The sequence below is a fragment of the Columba livia genome, chromosome 1, assembly GCF_036013475.1.
Source record: "Columba livia isolate bColLiv1 breed racing homer chromosome 1, bColLiv1.pat.W.v2, whole genome shotgun sequence".
NCBI lineage: Eukaryota > Metazoa > Chordata > Aves > Columbiformes > Columbidae > Columba > Columba livia.
The window spans coordinates 30952936-30969681 of record NC_088602.1 but is presented as its reverse complement, the minus strand read 5'-3'; the positions used below and the strand labels follow the sequence as shown (position 1 = coordinate 30969681).

The window sequence follows — 16746 nt, the reverse complement described above, 5'->3', positions numbered from 1 at the left end:
GATCGTACATCGCATGTTGGCAGAGATTCACTCGAATGAGCCAAACCTCCCTCAGTGCCGGGTGGGGATTGGAGTAGAGAGGTTGCAGCCCAAGCATCCTCCATCTCCTTTCTCTCTCCAGACTACACTCACCTGTCCTGACTCTGATTAACTGTGTCCTGCAATCACACAGCTACCCCCACATATTCATTTCAGAGAAACTGTAAGCTCCTGGTGGGAGCTGTTGCTTAGGGAGAAGAATCACCTTGATTGAATGCATCAAAGGAAATTGGAAGTTCTATTGTTACTTGAAAGTTGCATTAGAAAAGACCTCATTTTCACTTAATTAGGGATGTGTCCCCACCTGCTGTGAACTATTATTATGGTGCTTAATTTCATCTGCACCATTTATTTTGCTTTTTCTTCTTTCAGATAGCTAAGCAAGCTCAGCTTCGGGAAGACTCAGTTATTTTGAGGTGCATTGGCAATTTTTACTTCAGGACTGGCTTCTTGTAGGACAAGCTGCAAGGGGCCTGGCACATCATTTTACTGTAAAACCACTTGTTTTTTCCTCTCTTGCAGACACATGTCACACACATCCCTTTTTCACAAGCTCTCCTTACCACTTACTCCTGATGGACGGCTGCTGGCGCTGGAAAAGGCTGCCCATGCCGGGATGGGGCTCGGCACTATGCTCCCTGTTGGCCTCCCACAGCTCTGCCCACGCAAACACCAGGGTGTGGGTGTTACCTCGTTCCTGCTGTTACACCCCGGGTTTCATGTCTTCAATGGCACTTCTGTGTCCAGACCAGAGCAGCCCACAGCACTGACGTACTGGGCACGTCCGCATGGGTGACACTCCCAATGTCCGGGGCAGCCCCTGCCCAGCAACACACCCTTAGACACTTTTTCCAAGCATGGGCTGGAAGCCCCATGTTCTGATGTGACTCCAGAGGCTGAGGCAATGGCCACGTGTTAATCTCGGTGTTAATCCAGCCCTGGAGACAGCCCCACCCCAGGAGCTCCGAGCACAGCCAAGCACCCTTCGCTTTCAGGCTCCGAGTCTCTGAGGATCAGACTTAAATGACCAGCTCTGCGGAGCACTGTTCTGGAGATGGTCCTTTATCGACCCACAAGCTCCTGCAGACACTGAGTGCTCCCCAGGGGGTGGGAGCAAAGGTGACAATTGGGCTGTAAGCCAAACCGCAGCCCGGTTTGGGTTTGCCAGGCCCCCCGGCAGCCAGGGCTGCAGACACGATGCTTTTGAGCACGCCAGCTCAAAAGACAGTGCTCGTCTCTCTCTCCCTCTCCATCTGCTGACATAGGCGGGCAACGGAGTGAAAGAATTGAGCAGTGCACAGAGTCTGGCTATCTATCCAGAAAGGCAAGCAAAAAAAAACCCCAAAAAACAGAGATAGAAATAAAAGGTGATCAGTAGTCATGCCTTTAATAGCTTGTAAATATATAATTTTTTTTAAATTCCAGGCAACTAAGATGTACATTTGTTGTGTGTATCTGACATTTAAAAAAACCAAGAGTCCACAATCTGTTCTGTTTCATCCCTTTTCTAAAACACATAAGTTAAAGTACCACTCACTCCAATATACAACAGTTCTATGAAGGAAAAAAGTCTTGTTCTGTTTTTACAATTCATTGTCACCTTTTTAACTGAAGCATTAGCTAGACTTTTAGCTAGATAACTGTCTTACAACAAACAGGAAAACTCAGAACTTCCGCTGTCAGAAAATTCAAGAAATTTCCACTCCCTGCTCTCAAACTTCACTTCCTAATAAAGCATCAGAATAACATTTTCATTTCCCACTAGAAAACAAGAGACCCCAAGAACTCTTTGAACACACCTGGGAAACACTGTTTGGACTACAGAGCTTATTAAACTTAAAACATTAACAGTGCAATGATTCCCCTTCTGCAACTTCAACACAGAACCTGAATTCACATCGGGACCAACAAGGAAGAAACTTTTTTGAACAAGGAAGAAAGTTTTTACACTCAGGGTGGTCAAACACTGGCCCAGGTTGCCCAGAGAGGTGGTAGATGCCCCATCCCTGGAGACATCCCAGGCCAGGCTGGACGGGGCTCTGAGCAACATGATCTAGTTGAAGATGTCCCTGCTCATTGCAGGGGGTTGGACTAGATGGGCTCTGAAGGTCCCTTCCAACCCAAAGGACAGAAAATGCCAGACTGCAAGTAGCCTTTGGTGCCTGAGGCTGCTAAATGGGCTCCCACACTTGGTTTAGGTGCCCAATAAATACTGTCAGCTTTGAGTGGACCTGCAGACTCTGGGACCCCAGGCTACTCAGACATTCCAGCATCCCCTTACTGCACTTGGCTCAACCCCACCTTGCACAGGCGGGATTTAAATCCAGATGGGAAGATGCTGAAGACCCTCCTCCTGCACTGGGGCTCAGCTCTTGGCACGATTCAGCCACCACCCAATGTCACTCCCACTGACACTGGGGACAGATTTCTTGCTGATTTTAGTAGGTGCAGGATCACTTTGTCAGCGATACAGCATGGGCCTTGATGGAGGGGGGTTGGTCCTACATTCTCCCCATTGAGGAGTACGTGGGCACCGTGTACCTGGGGCTGTTCCTCATCAGTCTGCTTGGGAGCTGGTGGGAACAGCCTGTGTTCTACCACAAGGCAGAGGCAGACAGCAACAGCTCATCTGGCTGATGTCTTCATCCATTTCCTAGCACTGAATAGAAAACCTCTGATCTAGGGGAAAAAGAAGCTTAAAGACAAAAGAAAACAAAATAAAGCAAAAATGTATACTGCTTTTTCATCTCCCACTGCTTTGACTAAAAAATTTGATTTGTAAGTGCAGCTAACTCCAGAGACAAACGTACTCTTTCACAGTCTTGTGTGTGAGCGGCGCTAGAACAAAGTCACAATTACAGGTGCAAAGGAACAACATTACAGTCCCCTGGAGACCAACTCTGTGCACACACCAACAGCTTGAGTTTGCTGATAAAGTGAAGCAAAGAGGTTCATTCTTCTTGAGCAGTCAAACCAGCTTCTATTACAGAGAGATTCTAAATTGACATAAATAATTAGTCTTGATTAAAAAGAATATATTATTCTAGATTTTTGTGGTGGTGTGGTTCTTTTGTTTTGTCTTGTTTATTTATTTATTTTTAGTTTTCATGTAAAACCCTCTACTCTTGACATCTAGGAACAAAGACAAAATAAAACCCAGGCACTTGCTGTGCCTTCTCAAGCACTATTGTGGTATTTAAGGGACACAGAGAAACTTAACGAATGAGATTAACACCTACAGTGGAAAACAAGAGTAGTTCTTCATGCTGTTGGCTTTTTCAAGTCTCGGATTTGCTTAATCAGGTAGTTCTTCTCATCAGTGAATTGCTCATCATCCGTCCTCTCCTTCTGGAAGTTACTCAGAAACTCAATTAGCTTGGGTTGGTTTTTCAAGAGGATCTCCACAATAGGCTGTGTTTTGTTTGGACTGGCCACAAAAACCTAACATGCAAAAAAAAACCAGGCACAGTGAGACACAGAGAGAGAGAGAGAGACACATCAGTCACAATATCACCCTAAATTATTTTTTAAGAAGTCACCTGAAGGCTGCCAGGCAGCTGCTCTTCCACTACACACCTTGTCCCAAGGCAGAGAGAGGAGTTACAAACACGTTGGTTCAACAGCAAGCTGAAGCAAAGTTACGCCTGCATATGGTATCGCTTCCCTTTAATTTTGCTCTTTGTTGATAAAGCATTTGATTGTAAACCCAGCTGTTGAGAGCGAGCTATCAATCCTCAGCCTCTTCCACATGCAAGACTTAAATACACAGAAATTAATTATCAGGAGAACGGAAAAGCTTTGTGTCACTATTGATATCATTTCCATACTAAACCAGGCCTAAAATTAGACTTGCCAGCTTTGTTTTGGTTTGGAAAAATATGTCAGAGGCTCCACTTCCCTCTGCCTAATCCATTCACGGGAGCGTGGAAATTTCCAGCAGCGGGAGCAGGAACGCCGTGGTGCTCGCAGCGCCTGCGCTGCCCTCGCCGAGCAGAGGAGGGTGGCCACGCAGGGAGGCCATGTTTGACAAGACCAGCACCGTGGGCTTATTGGTCTTCTCAAATAGTAGTTTTTATGGATTAACCTAGCCATGTGGTGCTTCTTCCTTCTGTAAAACTTAAAGCCACAGAGTTTTCCAGCTCTGAACACGATCCCCTATGCCACAACGCTGTTTAACATTTTCTCTGCCTTACGCGCTGGCTGATGACAGGAAACTTCAGGCCGGTTGTAAAGGCCAGTGGTGACAAACTCTTCCCAGGGACCTCAGGATGCCATGGAGATGCGGGTTCTGCAGACATCAGCCATGGGGGACAGATGAACAGGGGTGCAGCACGCCCCTGGCCACCCCAGGAGGAGCTCCCACATCTGGCTCACACCAAGGTTACCATGGCTGGTCAACAAAACACCGCCCAAGTACTTGTGCAACAACATAAATAACTTGAGTTATTCTCTACCCAATGAGAAGAAATTAAGGATGGACAGAACTGGAAAATGTCCAGTTTTCCTTCAAGCCTGTCCAAACTAGAATGAAAACAAACATCTGCTGACTGGGCAGAATGGCACGTTGTCAGGCCCAGCGCAGGCGGCACCACCACTTGCCCAGCCCCAGAGCCACTGCCTCCAGACTTGGGGCTCCTTGCAGGGTCATTTATCTCTGCTGAGATTGTGTCCATGCGAGAAGCTGGGTCATGTCCAGCCGCACATGCAGGTGCTGTGTGATGTGACGTGATGTGATGAGGAACACACACACACTGTCCTGGGGGGCTGAGTTACAGCCCCTTGCCCCCAGAAACAACACCCAGTAAAGCCTGGGAGAAGATTCAGACTGGACCCAGCACCAGGTTTTGTACCCCCCAACTAGGGGGTTTTATATGAATGCTGTGGAAAACACCACATGTGGGGAATGTGTGGAAGGCATGGGGTTCTGCCCACATCAATAGTGCCACAATAAGTACTTCTGCCCAGACAGGGAGGTAAGACTGTTTTATTAATTCCATAAAGGTGAGGCAAAGCATCTACTCTTAAACCTTGTAATTTTCTGAGGCCAAAGAGCCCTAATCCCCACCTGTGCTTTTGTCTCCTCTGGATCCCTCCTCCTCAGATCACTCCTAGGAGTCCCTGTTTCAAGGTACTTTTCCCTTTGCCCTGGGGAAAGAGCTACAACCTCCCCTATGCTGGGTGAACTGGCTGCATGGCAGAGCTCAGAGGGTTGTGATCAATGGTGCAGAGTCTGACTGGAGGCCTGTAGTTAATGGGGCTCCCCAGGGGTCAGTACGGGGTCCAGTCCTGTTCAACCTGTTCATCAATGACCTGGCTGTGCTGCCATTCAGTGAGACCTGGACAGGCTGGAGAACTGGGCAAAGAAGAGCCTAATGAAGTTTAACAAGGGCAAATATAGGGTCCTGCACCTGGGGAGGAATAACCCCAGGCACCAGTACACGTCAGGGGCAGACCTGCTGGAAAGCAGCGCTGCAGAGAAGGACCTGGGACTTCTGGTCAACAACAGGTTGACCATGAGTCAACAATGTGCCCTTGTGGCCAAGAAGGCCAACGGTATCCTGCGGTGCATAAAGAAAAGTGTGACCAGCAGGTCCAGGGAGGTTCTCCTCCCCCTCTACTCTGCCCTGGTGAGGTCACATCTGGAGTACTGTGTGCAGTTCTGGCCTCCCCAGTTTAAGAAGGACAAGGAATTACTGGAGGGAGTGCAGCAGCAGCTACAAAGATGACGAGGGGCCTAAAGCACTCTTCTCTCAGCCCAGGCCCAAAGTCTTTTACAAAGTTTTTCTCGGTTAAGTGGCCAGGCCCATGGTCCCTGTGACAGTATAATATACAGTTATTCACACTCTCTTTGCACAGGCCTCCATATTGCCTTCCTCTGATCACCCTGAGCTAAAATCTCAAATTATTTCTTTTTATGCCTCCTTGCTACCTACAGCTTCTCAGGAGTAGCCCCAACTCCCAAGGATCCCTTCAGAGCAGCCCCTCTGAAATAACAGCTTTCCTGTGCGATGGTCCAAGCACTCAAGTGCAACATCTTACCAGGGAGATGTCTGTCAATCAGTGGGTCGGACAGCCCAAGCTGTCACTACACTTGATAGACTGTCAATAGCTGACTGCTCTGTCACCGCCTGCAGCATCTCAAAGCAATATCCCTCCCCTTGCAAATAATTTTGAGATGCTGCTATTCATGCATTGATTCCCTGTATGAGAAATCAAGGGTTTGGGGATGTAAATCACCACCGAATGTACTTTTACAGCTTCCAGTCTGTGCCTTATCTAAGGAACACGAATCTTGAAATATCGTGTGTACAAATGTTTTGCTCAGTCTGGGACTGCGGCAGTTGATGCCCTCGGCTCGAGCAGCCCCACGATGCATCTCCCCACGGGCTGACCTACAGCACGTCATCACGTTGATGAAGGCTGGATACTTCAGGATTTGGGCCACGGTTAAGCCCTAAGTAGCCTGGACAAGTTTCCTTTGAGAAAAGCAGTACCTAGTCCTACAGGCAGGGATGAGGAAAGTAACCGTTACAGATCTTCATTGAAAGTTTTTAATTTTGGATTTCAGTTCCCCCTTTGTGAACAAGAGAAGAAAACCATCAAGCACAGCGGCAGGACCCACATTTTCAGAAATAATCTGATCACAGTGCAAATGCGATCCATTAAAGAAGGCCTGGCCTTGAAGTGCTGAACATCTTCCACCATTTAATATTAGGCCTCCTTATAAAGATAGCTGAAGGCTGACTCTCAAATGAATAAATCTAAATCATTCTTCTTGTAAGAGTTATCTGGCCTGGAAACAGAACTGGAACGTTTTAGTGGTAAACCTAGTAAACACCAGCATTTTATATCGGTCCTACAACTGGCATTACCATAGCAAAAAAATAAAGAACTTGGTTTAATAGAAAACATCACATCCTGTTTATCTTCCTGCTTGATTATTTATAATCTTCCCCTTGCAAACCAAGCATTCAAACAAAGATCATCTTGACTGCCAGTCTTGCTCAGTGTCAACAGGGACTCGTAAAGAGAGAAGGTTAAAGGACCAGAAAATTCCTGAAATGTTATTCAATACTTCAGCTAAGCAAACAGAATCAATTCTGCTGTATCAACTAATCAGCTTCACAAAGGCCAGGATTAGGACCACCATGAGACTTTACTTTTAAAAGAGCCCCCTTCATTCAGAACTCTGTATTGTCATAGAGAAGGAGACAAATCCCTGAAAACAGAAATCGTTATTCATGTTATCTGGAACATTTCTACTATAATGAAGTTCAACTGAAGCTAAAACACTCCACAGAAAATCTTGTTTCACCCACGGTTTTATTATGAAAGGTCGCATGTTCTAGAGCACTTAAGTCAGATATATGAGAGGGACAGAGACCAAAATAAAGACAGTACTCATGTTAAAATTCCAAGTCTAAAAATAGCTGCTTCAGCACAGTTCCGTTTTGTGAATATCTGCAAAAGACCTAGAAAGAAAATCAGCTCTGAAGCTTCAAAAGTTGTCCAGAGTGGAAATGTTGCTCTTTTCTCCATTCAAAGTTACACACCAGATTTCTTCAAACAAACACCAAAATCACTTCATTAGAGAACCTGACCTTGTTTCCTTGCAATTAATAATGAGGCATCACCACCCTCTGGGACTACAGCAGGGCAAAAGCTATTACAGAGGTTGGATACCCTGGACTGGGTATTTTAAGACTTACTCTGGGGTCATGCAGAATCTTACTGTGCCAGGAAACTGCACACAGAAGTGCCTTGTGCTTCATGTTGCTTATAGTACAATGCTTCACACAACACGTTTTGCCCTTTAAACTCTCCACCTAAGAAACAGAGAGGACACATCCCCACAAATGTGGTTTCAGCTTCACACCAAGAGGAAACTGTCAGTACGGTCCAATTATGTGAGACCATTTGCAGAGCAAGCTGCAGGAGGTTGCTCTGTAATGTGCACGAAAGAGCATGGAAAAACGAAACTAAGGTCACAAAACACAGTGTACCCATTATATTTTTAGATTTAAGCAGTAAAATATATCTTGCTAAATGTCTGCTTAAGAACAAGAAAGTTGCATAATCCCAATTCACTGCTACAGGGTGTTTTCCTCAAAATAATCTCAGTGTTTATGTGAAAGCCAAGAGAGCTCGTTATTAGCCTTTTTTTCTAAATGCAGTGGGTTAAAGGAATATCTTCACCGTGTTCACGTATGTCTGAAAGCTTTGGCAAACTCAAAGTAGCCTCCACTAATAACTCACAAATCTGCCACAGGAGCTGGATAGCCCTTCCCAACATTCGGTCCCCAAAGTGTGCACACTCAAGACTGAGACCTCTCCACTAAAATCAGTGCAGAGAAGAACGGGTGACTCTGGAAGCTTACAGCTCTAGGTGATCACATTGGATTACTTATGGAGCAGGAGAGAAGAGGTGAGGTGTGCCAGCCTTTTCTAATGATTAAATACTGGCTAATCCTTATGTATGCATTGTCTGGGATATCCAGCTTTACAAAGCAGCCACAGGCCTTTAGGACGGTGCTGCAAGGCAAAAGCTCCATTTGCTCAAGCAAAAGGAAGAGAAGGAGCTGAAGCTAGGAGGAAGATCAAGCATCTCCTCAATGGAGAATGGAAGCCCACTGCAGGTGGGCTCTCTGTCTTCAGTTTCTCACCCAAAGCACCCTGGATGAGTGAAATGTTCTTAGAGCTTGAAGGGGTACTGACATTTTCAGCCACAAAATGTTCCTGCAAAGTATTTTTGCACTAGAGGTGTTCATCATTTTCATCTCTGTCTTACAGTTTTGAAACTTCAACAGCTAGAAATTGCCTCAGGGAGGTGAGAGTCACATGCCTTTTTTTGGGTCAGTTGGGGCATGGGAGTGTTGGAATCTGAACGCTTACAAAACAAGCACTTTTTCATTTCAAATGTGTCTAACTGGTGAAACATCTAAATCAGGTAATTTAAACCCAAATCTTTTGGCAGTTCAGACAGAGCAGCAACTATCTGCTTCTCAGCAGACCTTTGATTTCAAATTACTGTCGTTAGTCTACTGTAATTTCAACCAGGACCGCACAGGTATTTGCAAGCCCAATTTAAAAACGCAGGCACAGTCTAAAATTTATGAGATTAAAAGCTGAGGACAAGATTCCTCTCCCAGCTACATTAGCATGGAATTATTACAGATGACATGAGAACTGGGCTGAGGGACCCTAACCCAGAAACAGGACACAGGGGCATTGCAGAACAGGCCACAACAAGGCAGTAGTGTTTTCCCTCATTCTCTTAAATATTTTAAGATTTCCTTTAGTAGTTCTCAAAAAGTTAGAATTCAATTTAAAAAGTGAAATCAGAAGTAAACACTCTTCTCTAACCCATTCTACAAAGCTAAGTCACCATGTAAATTTCTATAACCTACCCTATACCTACCCTGCGCATGTGAAAAAAACATCATCTCAGGGAGGTTGGTACCTGAGGACAGAGTCTGGCTCCTTGAACTGGAGAGATATGACATTACCACCACATGTTCTTTTGTGCTGGGTACCCAAAGGCATCAGCGTTACATCCACATGGTTGCGATTGCAAATACTCAAGCAAGGCTGTGCCTACAATATCTCCGCTCTAACTGCAAATGGGATGCAACATACTGGAAAAGGAAAGGAAGAGAGGAATGGGAAGGCTGAATGGGAGCAACAGCAATGTGTGACGTGGTTGCACACTGGAATCCTTTCAAGTTATTCCAAAGCCTTTCAAATGTCTGTTAAAATAAGCAAAATCAGCTGTTCCCAAGGCCTAGGCCATGCCTATCATTAATTCAGGAGCAGCAACAAATGTTTCATACATAAAAGCTTGGCATTTATTCACAGGGTGGCTAAGAAAGCCCAGTCCTCTGAGATCCCTTCCCTCCATAGACATCGCAAAGGCTGCAAGTGTTTGGAGCCTGACTGCTCTCTTGTCTCGGAGCCACATACCTCCTGATAAGAAGGAGGAGTAGAAGTTACAGTGGTTCAGCTAACTATAGAGGAAGTCAGCAAGAGAACAGCTTACCAAGCTGCTTATTTCAGGGAGATGATTTTTTTTAATCCTTCTTGAAGCTTTTTTTTTTTTGGAAATGAAAAGCTTTGGGGAGAGGTTGCACATCCTCTAAGCCTCTGCACTGAAGATCTGAAAGCTTTTTTTCAAATCAGAAATGGCAGAAGTACAAAACTCAACAAGTCAACCTGAATTTGTGGAGGGTGATGTCACCTTTTTCACAATAGCATGCCTTTTGCTGTGATCTGGTATCTTCCTTAACTATCCTGGGGAAGGATAACCTCCCAGGCTTAGTATTCCTTTTCCGAAAATCATTAACAACTCTATTTACATAGTTTGAAATGAATGCATTCATTCACAATTAAAAGTAGTTTTGCATAATAACAATCCAATTTTATAGGAAAACTGTAAACTTTTCATTTATTAATCATCATGAAAAAAGAGACACTGGGTCTGCTTATTGTTTAAGACTGCATTAATGACCACTGCAAAGGACGGAAGGATTAAACTCATTTCAAGCTCAGATTTAATAAATCTTTCTAATACCTTTAAAACCAAATTGTGCTCACACTTGATGCACAGCGCTAACACCATCTACTTCTAGTCTTAATGTGGAATGTTAAGACTTCTTTTTTTAATCTCTACCCAGAATCACACGGGAAAATGACCTAAGAGTTGGGGGAAGGTACTGAGGATACAACTTAAAAGCTAAGATTTTATTACCTGTAGCATCAATGTCATAGCTACTTGAGCGACTACCCGCAGCACAAACCGAAGTGATGCTGCTTTAGATCTCAACTGAAGAAAGACAAACAGAAATCAGAGGCTAAGTGATAGGAAGGTTTTCAATTAAGATATTCTCAAACACTGTAAGTGACTGTAAATCCCAGCCTTCAGCCTTTTCTTTTTTTTCTGGGCTTTCTCTTGCCCACCTTGACAAACACTTTTATGAGGAGAAGTCTGCCATCTCTACAGCTCATACTAACCTTGAACACATGGAATGCTTCAAACTGAATGTTGGGGCTTTTATCTCGCAGCAAGTTCATCATCAGCTTGAGATTTTCTGGTTTGCTGATGTATTTTGTCATGATGGCAAAGTTGTGTCGGTCCAGAATCAATTCACCCAGCAGCTACAGAAACAATTACAAAATAACACAGGTTTTTCAATTTACCACACTATTTTTGAATGCAAAGAAAGCACCATGTATTTTGATGCTTGCCAAAGAGGTTTCAATGTCACTACTTTAAAAAAGAAAACAAGAAACAAGATTTGTTATCATGCAGTGAATTACTTAGTGCCCAGTAATGCTTATCTTGTAAATACTACAGAGAGGGATCCCACATATGGGGAATAGGAGCTGGCGTGAGCCAGCCAGGACAGAAGCAAGTGTAGCACAGCTGTCCCACAAAGATGCCTTCATTTCATGTGGATGTTACATTAACACACCTCTCTGGTCCTATCTGCAGGTCACGTCACACTTGGCGCTGTAGCAGCAAGCAGCACCAGACAGACCATCGTGTTACTCTCAAGTTCTGGTTAACCTACGCTCTGAACCAAAGTACAAATCTGAGGTCAGAAAAAAAAATGATAGTGCTTGTTCCTCAGAAATGGCCCGATGCTTCATCAGAGATCCAGGAAAGAAAATTCACAGTGAACTCTTGTGCACTGTAGGAGCAGCATCCCCAAGCACTTATTTACTTTTTTTAGAAAGTACGTGGCTGCTCTGTTGCCATACACGCATCTTCATATTACGCATAACATGGAGTTCAAATTTAGAAGGAAAGCGCTGAGAAACTTTACCTTCAAAGATTGTCTCTTCGTTACGTAATTCTCAGAATGAAGGAGTTTTTCATAATCCTCAAAGATCTAGAGTAACAAGAAAACACAAATGTATCTGATTCATGTCTATCCTTCCTTCTCCCGGTCCTTCCCACCCCAGAGGAGCAGCAGAGGCTGCAGAAGTGCCACCCTCAAACATCTCACTGCAATGCCAGCTCCAGCTCTCATCGCCTTTTTTCCTGGCTGGTTACCACGCAGTGAATTAATGCCCAGGAACACTCCTCTTCCAAATACTGCAGAGAGAGATACCACATATGGCTTGGATGTATCAGGAGCTGGTGTGAGCCAACTAGGACAGAAGTAAAGCCAGTGCCTGTAGAGCCTTCTCTTACAAGAGGGCAGGACATGTGGGTCCCACACGTAACGTCCACTCACTCATGTCATGGTCATGACTTGTTTTGTGATTCAATGCAATACCCCAAACTGGTGACAGTGCATCCCATACTGACGTATGCCAAAAGCTCCTTCGGTGAGGTGCCACCTGCCTTCAGCACCTTTACTTGTTAAAGCCCAACAAGGGCCACTGGGCACCAAGCACATGCAGGCTTTTGTGGGATCAGGCCAAGGGAATCTTGTGGTCAAGAAGACTGAGTGAGAGGGCGCTGCTATCTTCAAACCATCTAACAAACAAGCAAAAAACCCAACACTGCTGTCCAAGGATCATTTAAAAAAATGCTCACTTCCACAAATTATACTTAAAATTTTAATTGTTAAACAAAGGTAGAACAGGGGCTCTTCCAATGCCAGTGCTTCAGTACTAAAAGATTAGCAGAGACACTAATTTTGCTCCAGTTAAGCTCCATTTGTGACTCAGCAATAACAAGTCTTATTTTTATTTAACCTTCTTGGTAACTCTAGAATTAAATAAATAGTCTTCAGCCTTTTCACTTTGGCCAATTAAATAAAGAATATTTCAGGTAACATGAGAACACAACCTGTAGACTAAATCCATGATCCATATCAGCCCAACTTTAGTTGATTCTAATGGAATTTTTCTGACCCACATTTAGTTCAAAACTGAGCCAAAATTTCAAAGTGAAAAATGGCAGGAAACCAAGGGACTAATTGTTTTAGGATGGTAAGAAGAATACTTGCACCTTAGTCCCCCTGTCAGATACGTGTAATTTCCAGTAATGCTAAAACTTCTTCCAGCACCTTTTCTCCTCTGTCTCAGAGTATTATATATCACACTGGTATGGCCCTATCAGTGCTGGAATATCACAAAACTCTTCAAAAATGCGCACACCTTTTTCCCCATGATCTATTCACATACAAAGTTGACAGTTCCATTCACATATGAGGAGATGTGATGCATGCAGAGAGGAATAAAACTTGCTTTTAAACTATGAATGCTCCTGAAACCTTGGCGCATACCCCCATGTGCGTGCAGGGGGGGTACCTGTATTTCAAACACCACGCAAGGATTCTGCTTTACTAAAAGCAATGTTTTGCAGTCCTATGTGACTATTTTATGCGGAGCATGAAGCCCTCTGCTATTGAAAGCTCACTTCTTCCAGCTAAGTACGAACAGATTTTCTTAAGAATTGTTCTTTTACACTTACCGCATCATAATTCTGTTCCAGAAATTCGGCTACCAGCAATTTGTGTCGCGTTAACAGGTCCTGGGGAAGAACAGAAAAAGGTTACCTGAGAGACTGTGCTCATTATATTGTCCCTTGCTTCTCAAAGGTATTTTAGAGTATTTTTTTTAACCAGGTCATCTTTTAGAAGGTATTTACAATGTGATTTCTATAGACAGAAAGCATTTAAAAAACAAAGCTGTATTGTGCTTTTATTAGGATTTCAAGGAGAATTCAGTGAATGCTCACAGAATCAATATAAAACTATTCAAACACTTGCTCTTTATATTCCTTTTCACTCCCACCTTTTCTTAAGGCCATCGTGCACAGTACTTACAATAAAATGGGGCGTGGGAAAGGAAGAAAGTAAATTAAGCCTTTATGGGGGAATCAGCTATGGTCCCAAAGCCAAAACTGATCTACATGCTACACCACAGCTGGAAAATTGTGCTAAGTTTGATCAGACTCAAATTCAACCACTCTATACATACATTTCTTTATTTAAAGCCTAAAAGTTAGGCACCAACCTAAGCCAGCCATGCAGGCTCCCTTCACAGCCACTCCATCACCAGAAAGGGTCCTCGGGTAGGTGGGATGAATCCCTTCTGCAGCTCTTTTTCTGCCCATGGTGGGCTGACAAGAAGCAGTAGCAGACCTTTTAGTCAGCTGGACGGGATGCCTCCCATGCTAAAAGGTCAACTAATTCATATTTAAATTCAAGCAACCTCTCCCACAGAATGGGAACGCTGGTGCACAGTGACAGAGATGCGAATGTTCAGCTCCAGAGGAAATCAAGTCTCTTTGCTGGATGAATAGTTATGAAATGGCCAGTTTGAGGCATTTAAGTTTAATTTTTATCTTATTGCCTCTTTTAAAACATAAAATTGATCACAAAGAATGCCTGATGAAGTCCATTCAAGTCGGTATTTTTCCACTGAATCAGCTTCTGCTATCTTTTTCACAATTTTTTGCCTTGGTTTCCCAACCCAATCAGAGACTGAAGCTGATGAGCAGTTGAAGCAGATGCACAGACACGTCCTCTACAGCATCGCAAATAAAAGAAATCCTTTACATACTAATCCTTTAATTTATTTTTACCATCAATTATAAGAGGAAAGCAGAGTGCTATAAAATCCAGTATGTGTTTTTAATACATTCCTTTATTTAGCAGGACTGCAGTGATAGCGGTTTAAATGGCTGAGTGCAACAAACATGACTCATGAGCTTTTACGCAGGGCACTTAGGAGAGAAGTACAACATTTTTCAATAGGGGGCACAAATGGAATATAATCCAAAATGAGTTTTTCATGAAGAATCACGAGAGAGCACAGAGCAACGGTATTCAATAAGTACTCTTTCCAGCCGCTGCTTGTACCCTCCACAGCCAACTATATCTCTTAAATACACGTCATCTTCTTCTGCATTTTTAACAGCTCTGTTTCCTCCCTGCAGTACACCTGGCTGCATTTAATTAAGAAGTACATCTCCAGATCACCAAAAATTCCAATACTTCCCTACTATAAATATCCTCAGACTTTGATGCACATTTAATAGAGCACTCCTCTGGTGCACAGGCTATCCAAGGTTTTCAGCTCTGAACCAGACACCCTGGTGGCAACACTACAAACACAACACAGGGGCGACAGAACCGAAAACATGAGTTCAGTAACCCAGCCAGCAAGAAATCAGAGCACTTATTTCTATGGTATTAGAAATTAGGTAGCTCCATATTTCATGATTCAATGACTTCCACATCAGTTCTTGCTGTTCCAGCTATGCAGAGTAAGACAAATGAGAGATGAGCAGCTGGTTTATTTCCAGACCTGACCATGTATCAGGTGCTAAGACGGAATTTTAAAAGAAAAAATACAGTTCCTAGATTTTTCCCCAAGCATTTTAAAAGGTGATTTCTGACCTATGTGTGAGGATGAACTGCCCTCACACTCCTCTCTTTCCAGTGCACATGAGGATGTGGAATCCTATTTTTAAATCCTGCTAAAAATACACTTGGTTCACAGGGGTTAGAAGTCAGTTCCACAGATGTAGATCTGTGGACAACATCAATCTCTGTTTTTTTGGGGGAGGGCTGCAGCAGACTGTGGTCCTTGCCCCAACTTAACTGACCCTCGTCCCCATCCTGCCTCCTGGTTGGGGTGAAGACTGTCCATCACCACCAACACAATCTGCTGTCGTGCTCAAAGCAGGGCCTGGGGAAAAGATGTAAATCTGTTCTGTCAAGCTGGGAACAAAGTCCAGGAGCACTTTTTCTGACCAGAGACAAATATTCTTCCGAGCACAGGGTAAAATGCCAGAGACAGAAGATTTCAATATCTCAGTTACGTACCATTTTTATACAGTCCTACACTGTACTTTCACTTGTCTGTGTTTCTGTGCTACTTTCACTTTCATCACATTTACACTACAACTTAAAATAAGTGGAAGATGCTGCTATTGATTAAAGAGTGTTTGAACTGGCAATCCTGCTCATTACTGACAAATGAAATGTTATTTCCATCATGCAAATCTTAACCCCATTCAATAGAGTAGTAAAAACAGAAGCCAGATTTAAGCATGCACTGAATTGCTGAACTGAATTCTAACATTCCTTACAGTTATTCCTAAGGTCTATCTAATCATGTTTCTAATTAGCTTTGAGAAGAAAGAATGAACAACTTGTTTCTATGACAGCAAGGAACCCGATGACAGAAGGAAAAAAAGAAAAAAAGAGAGTTACATCTATATTTAGAAGAGTCTTTACCTGAAAAGAATTTTCTCTGTATTTCTTAAATTATTTTACAGAACTAAATTAATCCTCCCTGCACATAAAACTCATAGGCACCAAATTTTGCTCAGAGACTGTATTAACACCTTGCAGGAAAGACAACGGTCACAAACTCCAAGAAACTTGGCAAGCTTTGCCCAACCTCATTTTTAATACAACTCAGACTCTATACAGAGTCTATGCAGTGCTTTCTCCTACTTACAGCAGTATGGTCCTTACACTGAACTACGGGTCACAAAAGTAAGCATACAAATAAGCTGGAAAATAATCAGTGGGCATGGTGTTAGTCTAAACTTGACTGCCAAACTCAGAATGGTCAGCAAAAATGAAAGGATTTTTAAAAGTGAATTTTAAATGATTCGTTTTATTTACAGGTTGTGGTTATGATGGATAGTGGTTTTGTCTCCAAGGGAAGTTAGGGAGAAAAAAAATGTTATGCATTTTACAAGAGCTGTACATAGTACATGATTAATTTGAGTTTTAA

The 16746-nt window shown here is 43.4% G+C and overlaps 1 protein-coding gene across 13 annotated transcripts in view; it reads right to left on the bottom strand.

Moving 5' to 3' along the window:
* Positions 1–1407: 1407 nt before the first annotated feature.
* CAB39L (calcium binding protein 39 like) overlaps positions 1408–16746 on the bottom strand; it is a 72113-nt gene continuing 56774 nt past the window's right edge. For all 13 annotated transcript variants that reach the window (XM_065053628.1, XM_065053585.1, XM_065053575.1 and 10 more), the window contains 4 exons: positions 13463–13522; positions 11862–11927; positions 11047–11190; positions 1408–3480 (listed from right to left, as the gene is read on the bottom strand). In XM_065053628.1, coding sequence (XP_064909700.1) covers positions 3301–3480; positions 11047–11190; positions 11862–11927; positions 13463–13522 — 450 coding nt within the window. In that variant the 3' untranslated portion in view covers positions 1408–3300. The remainder of the gene's footprint in view (positions 3481–11046; positions 11191–11861; positions 11928–13462; positions 13523–16746) is intronic.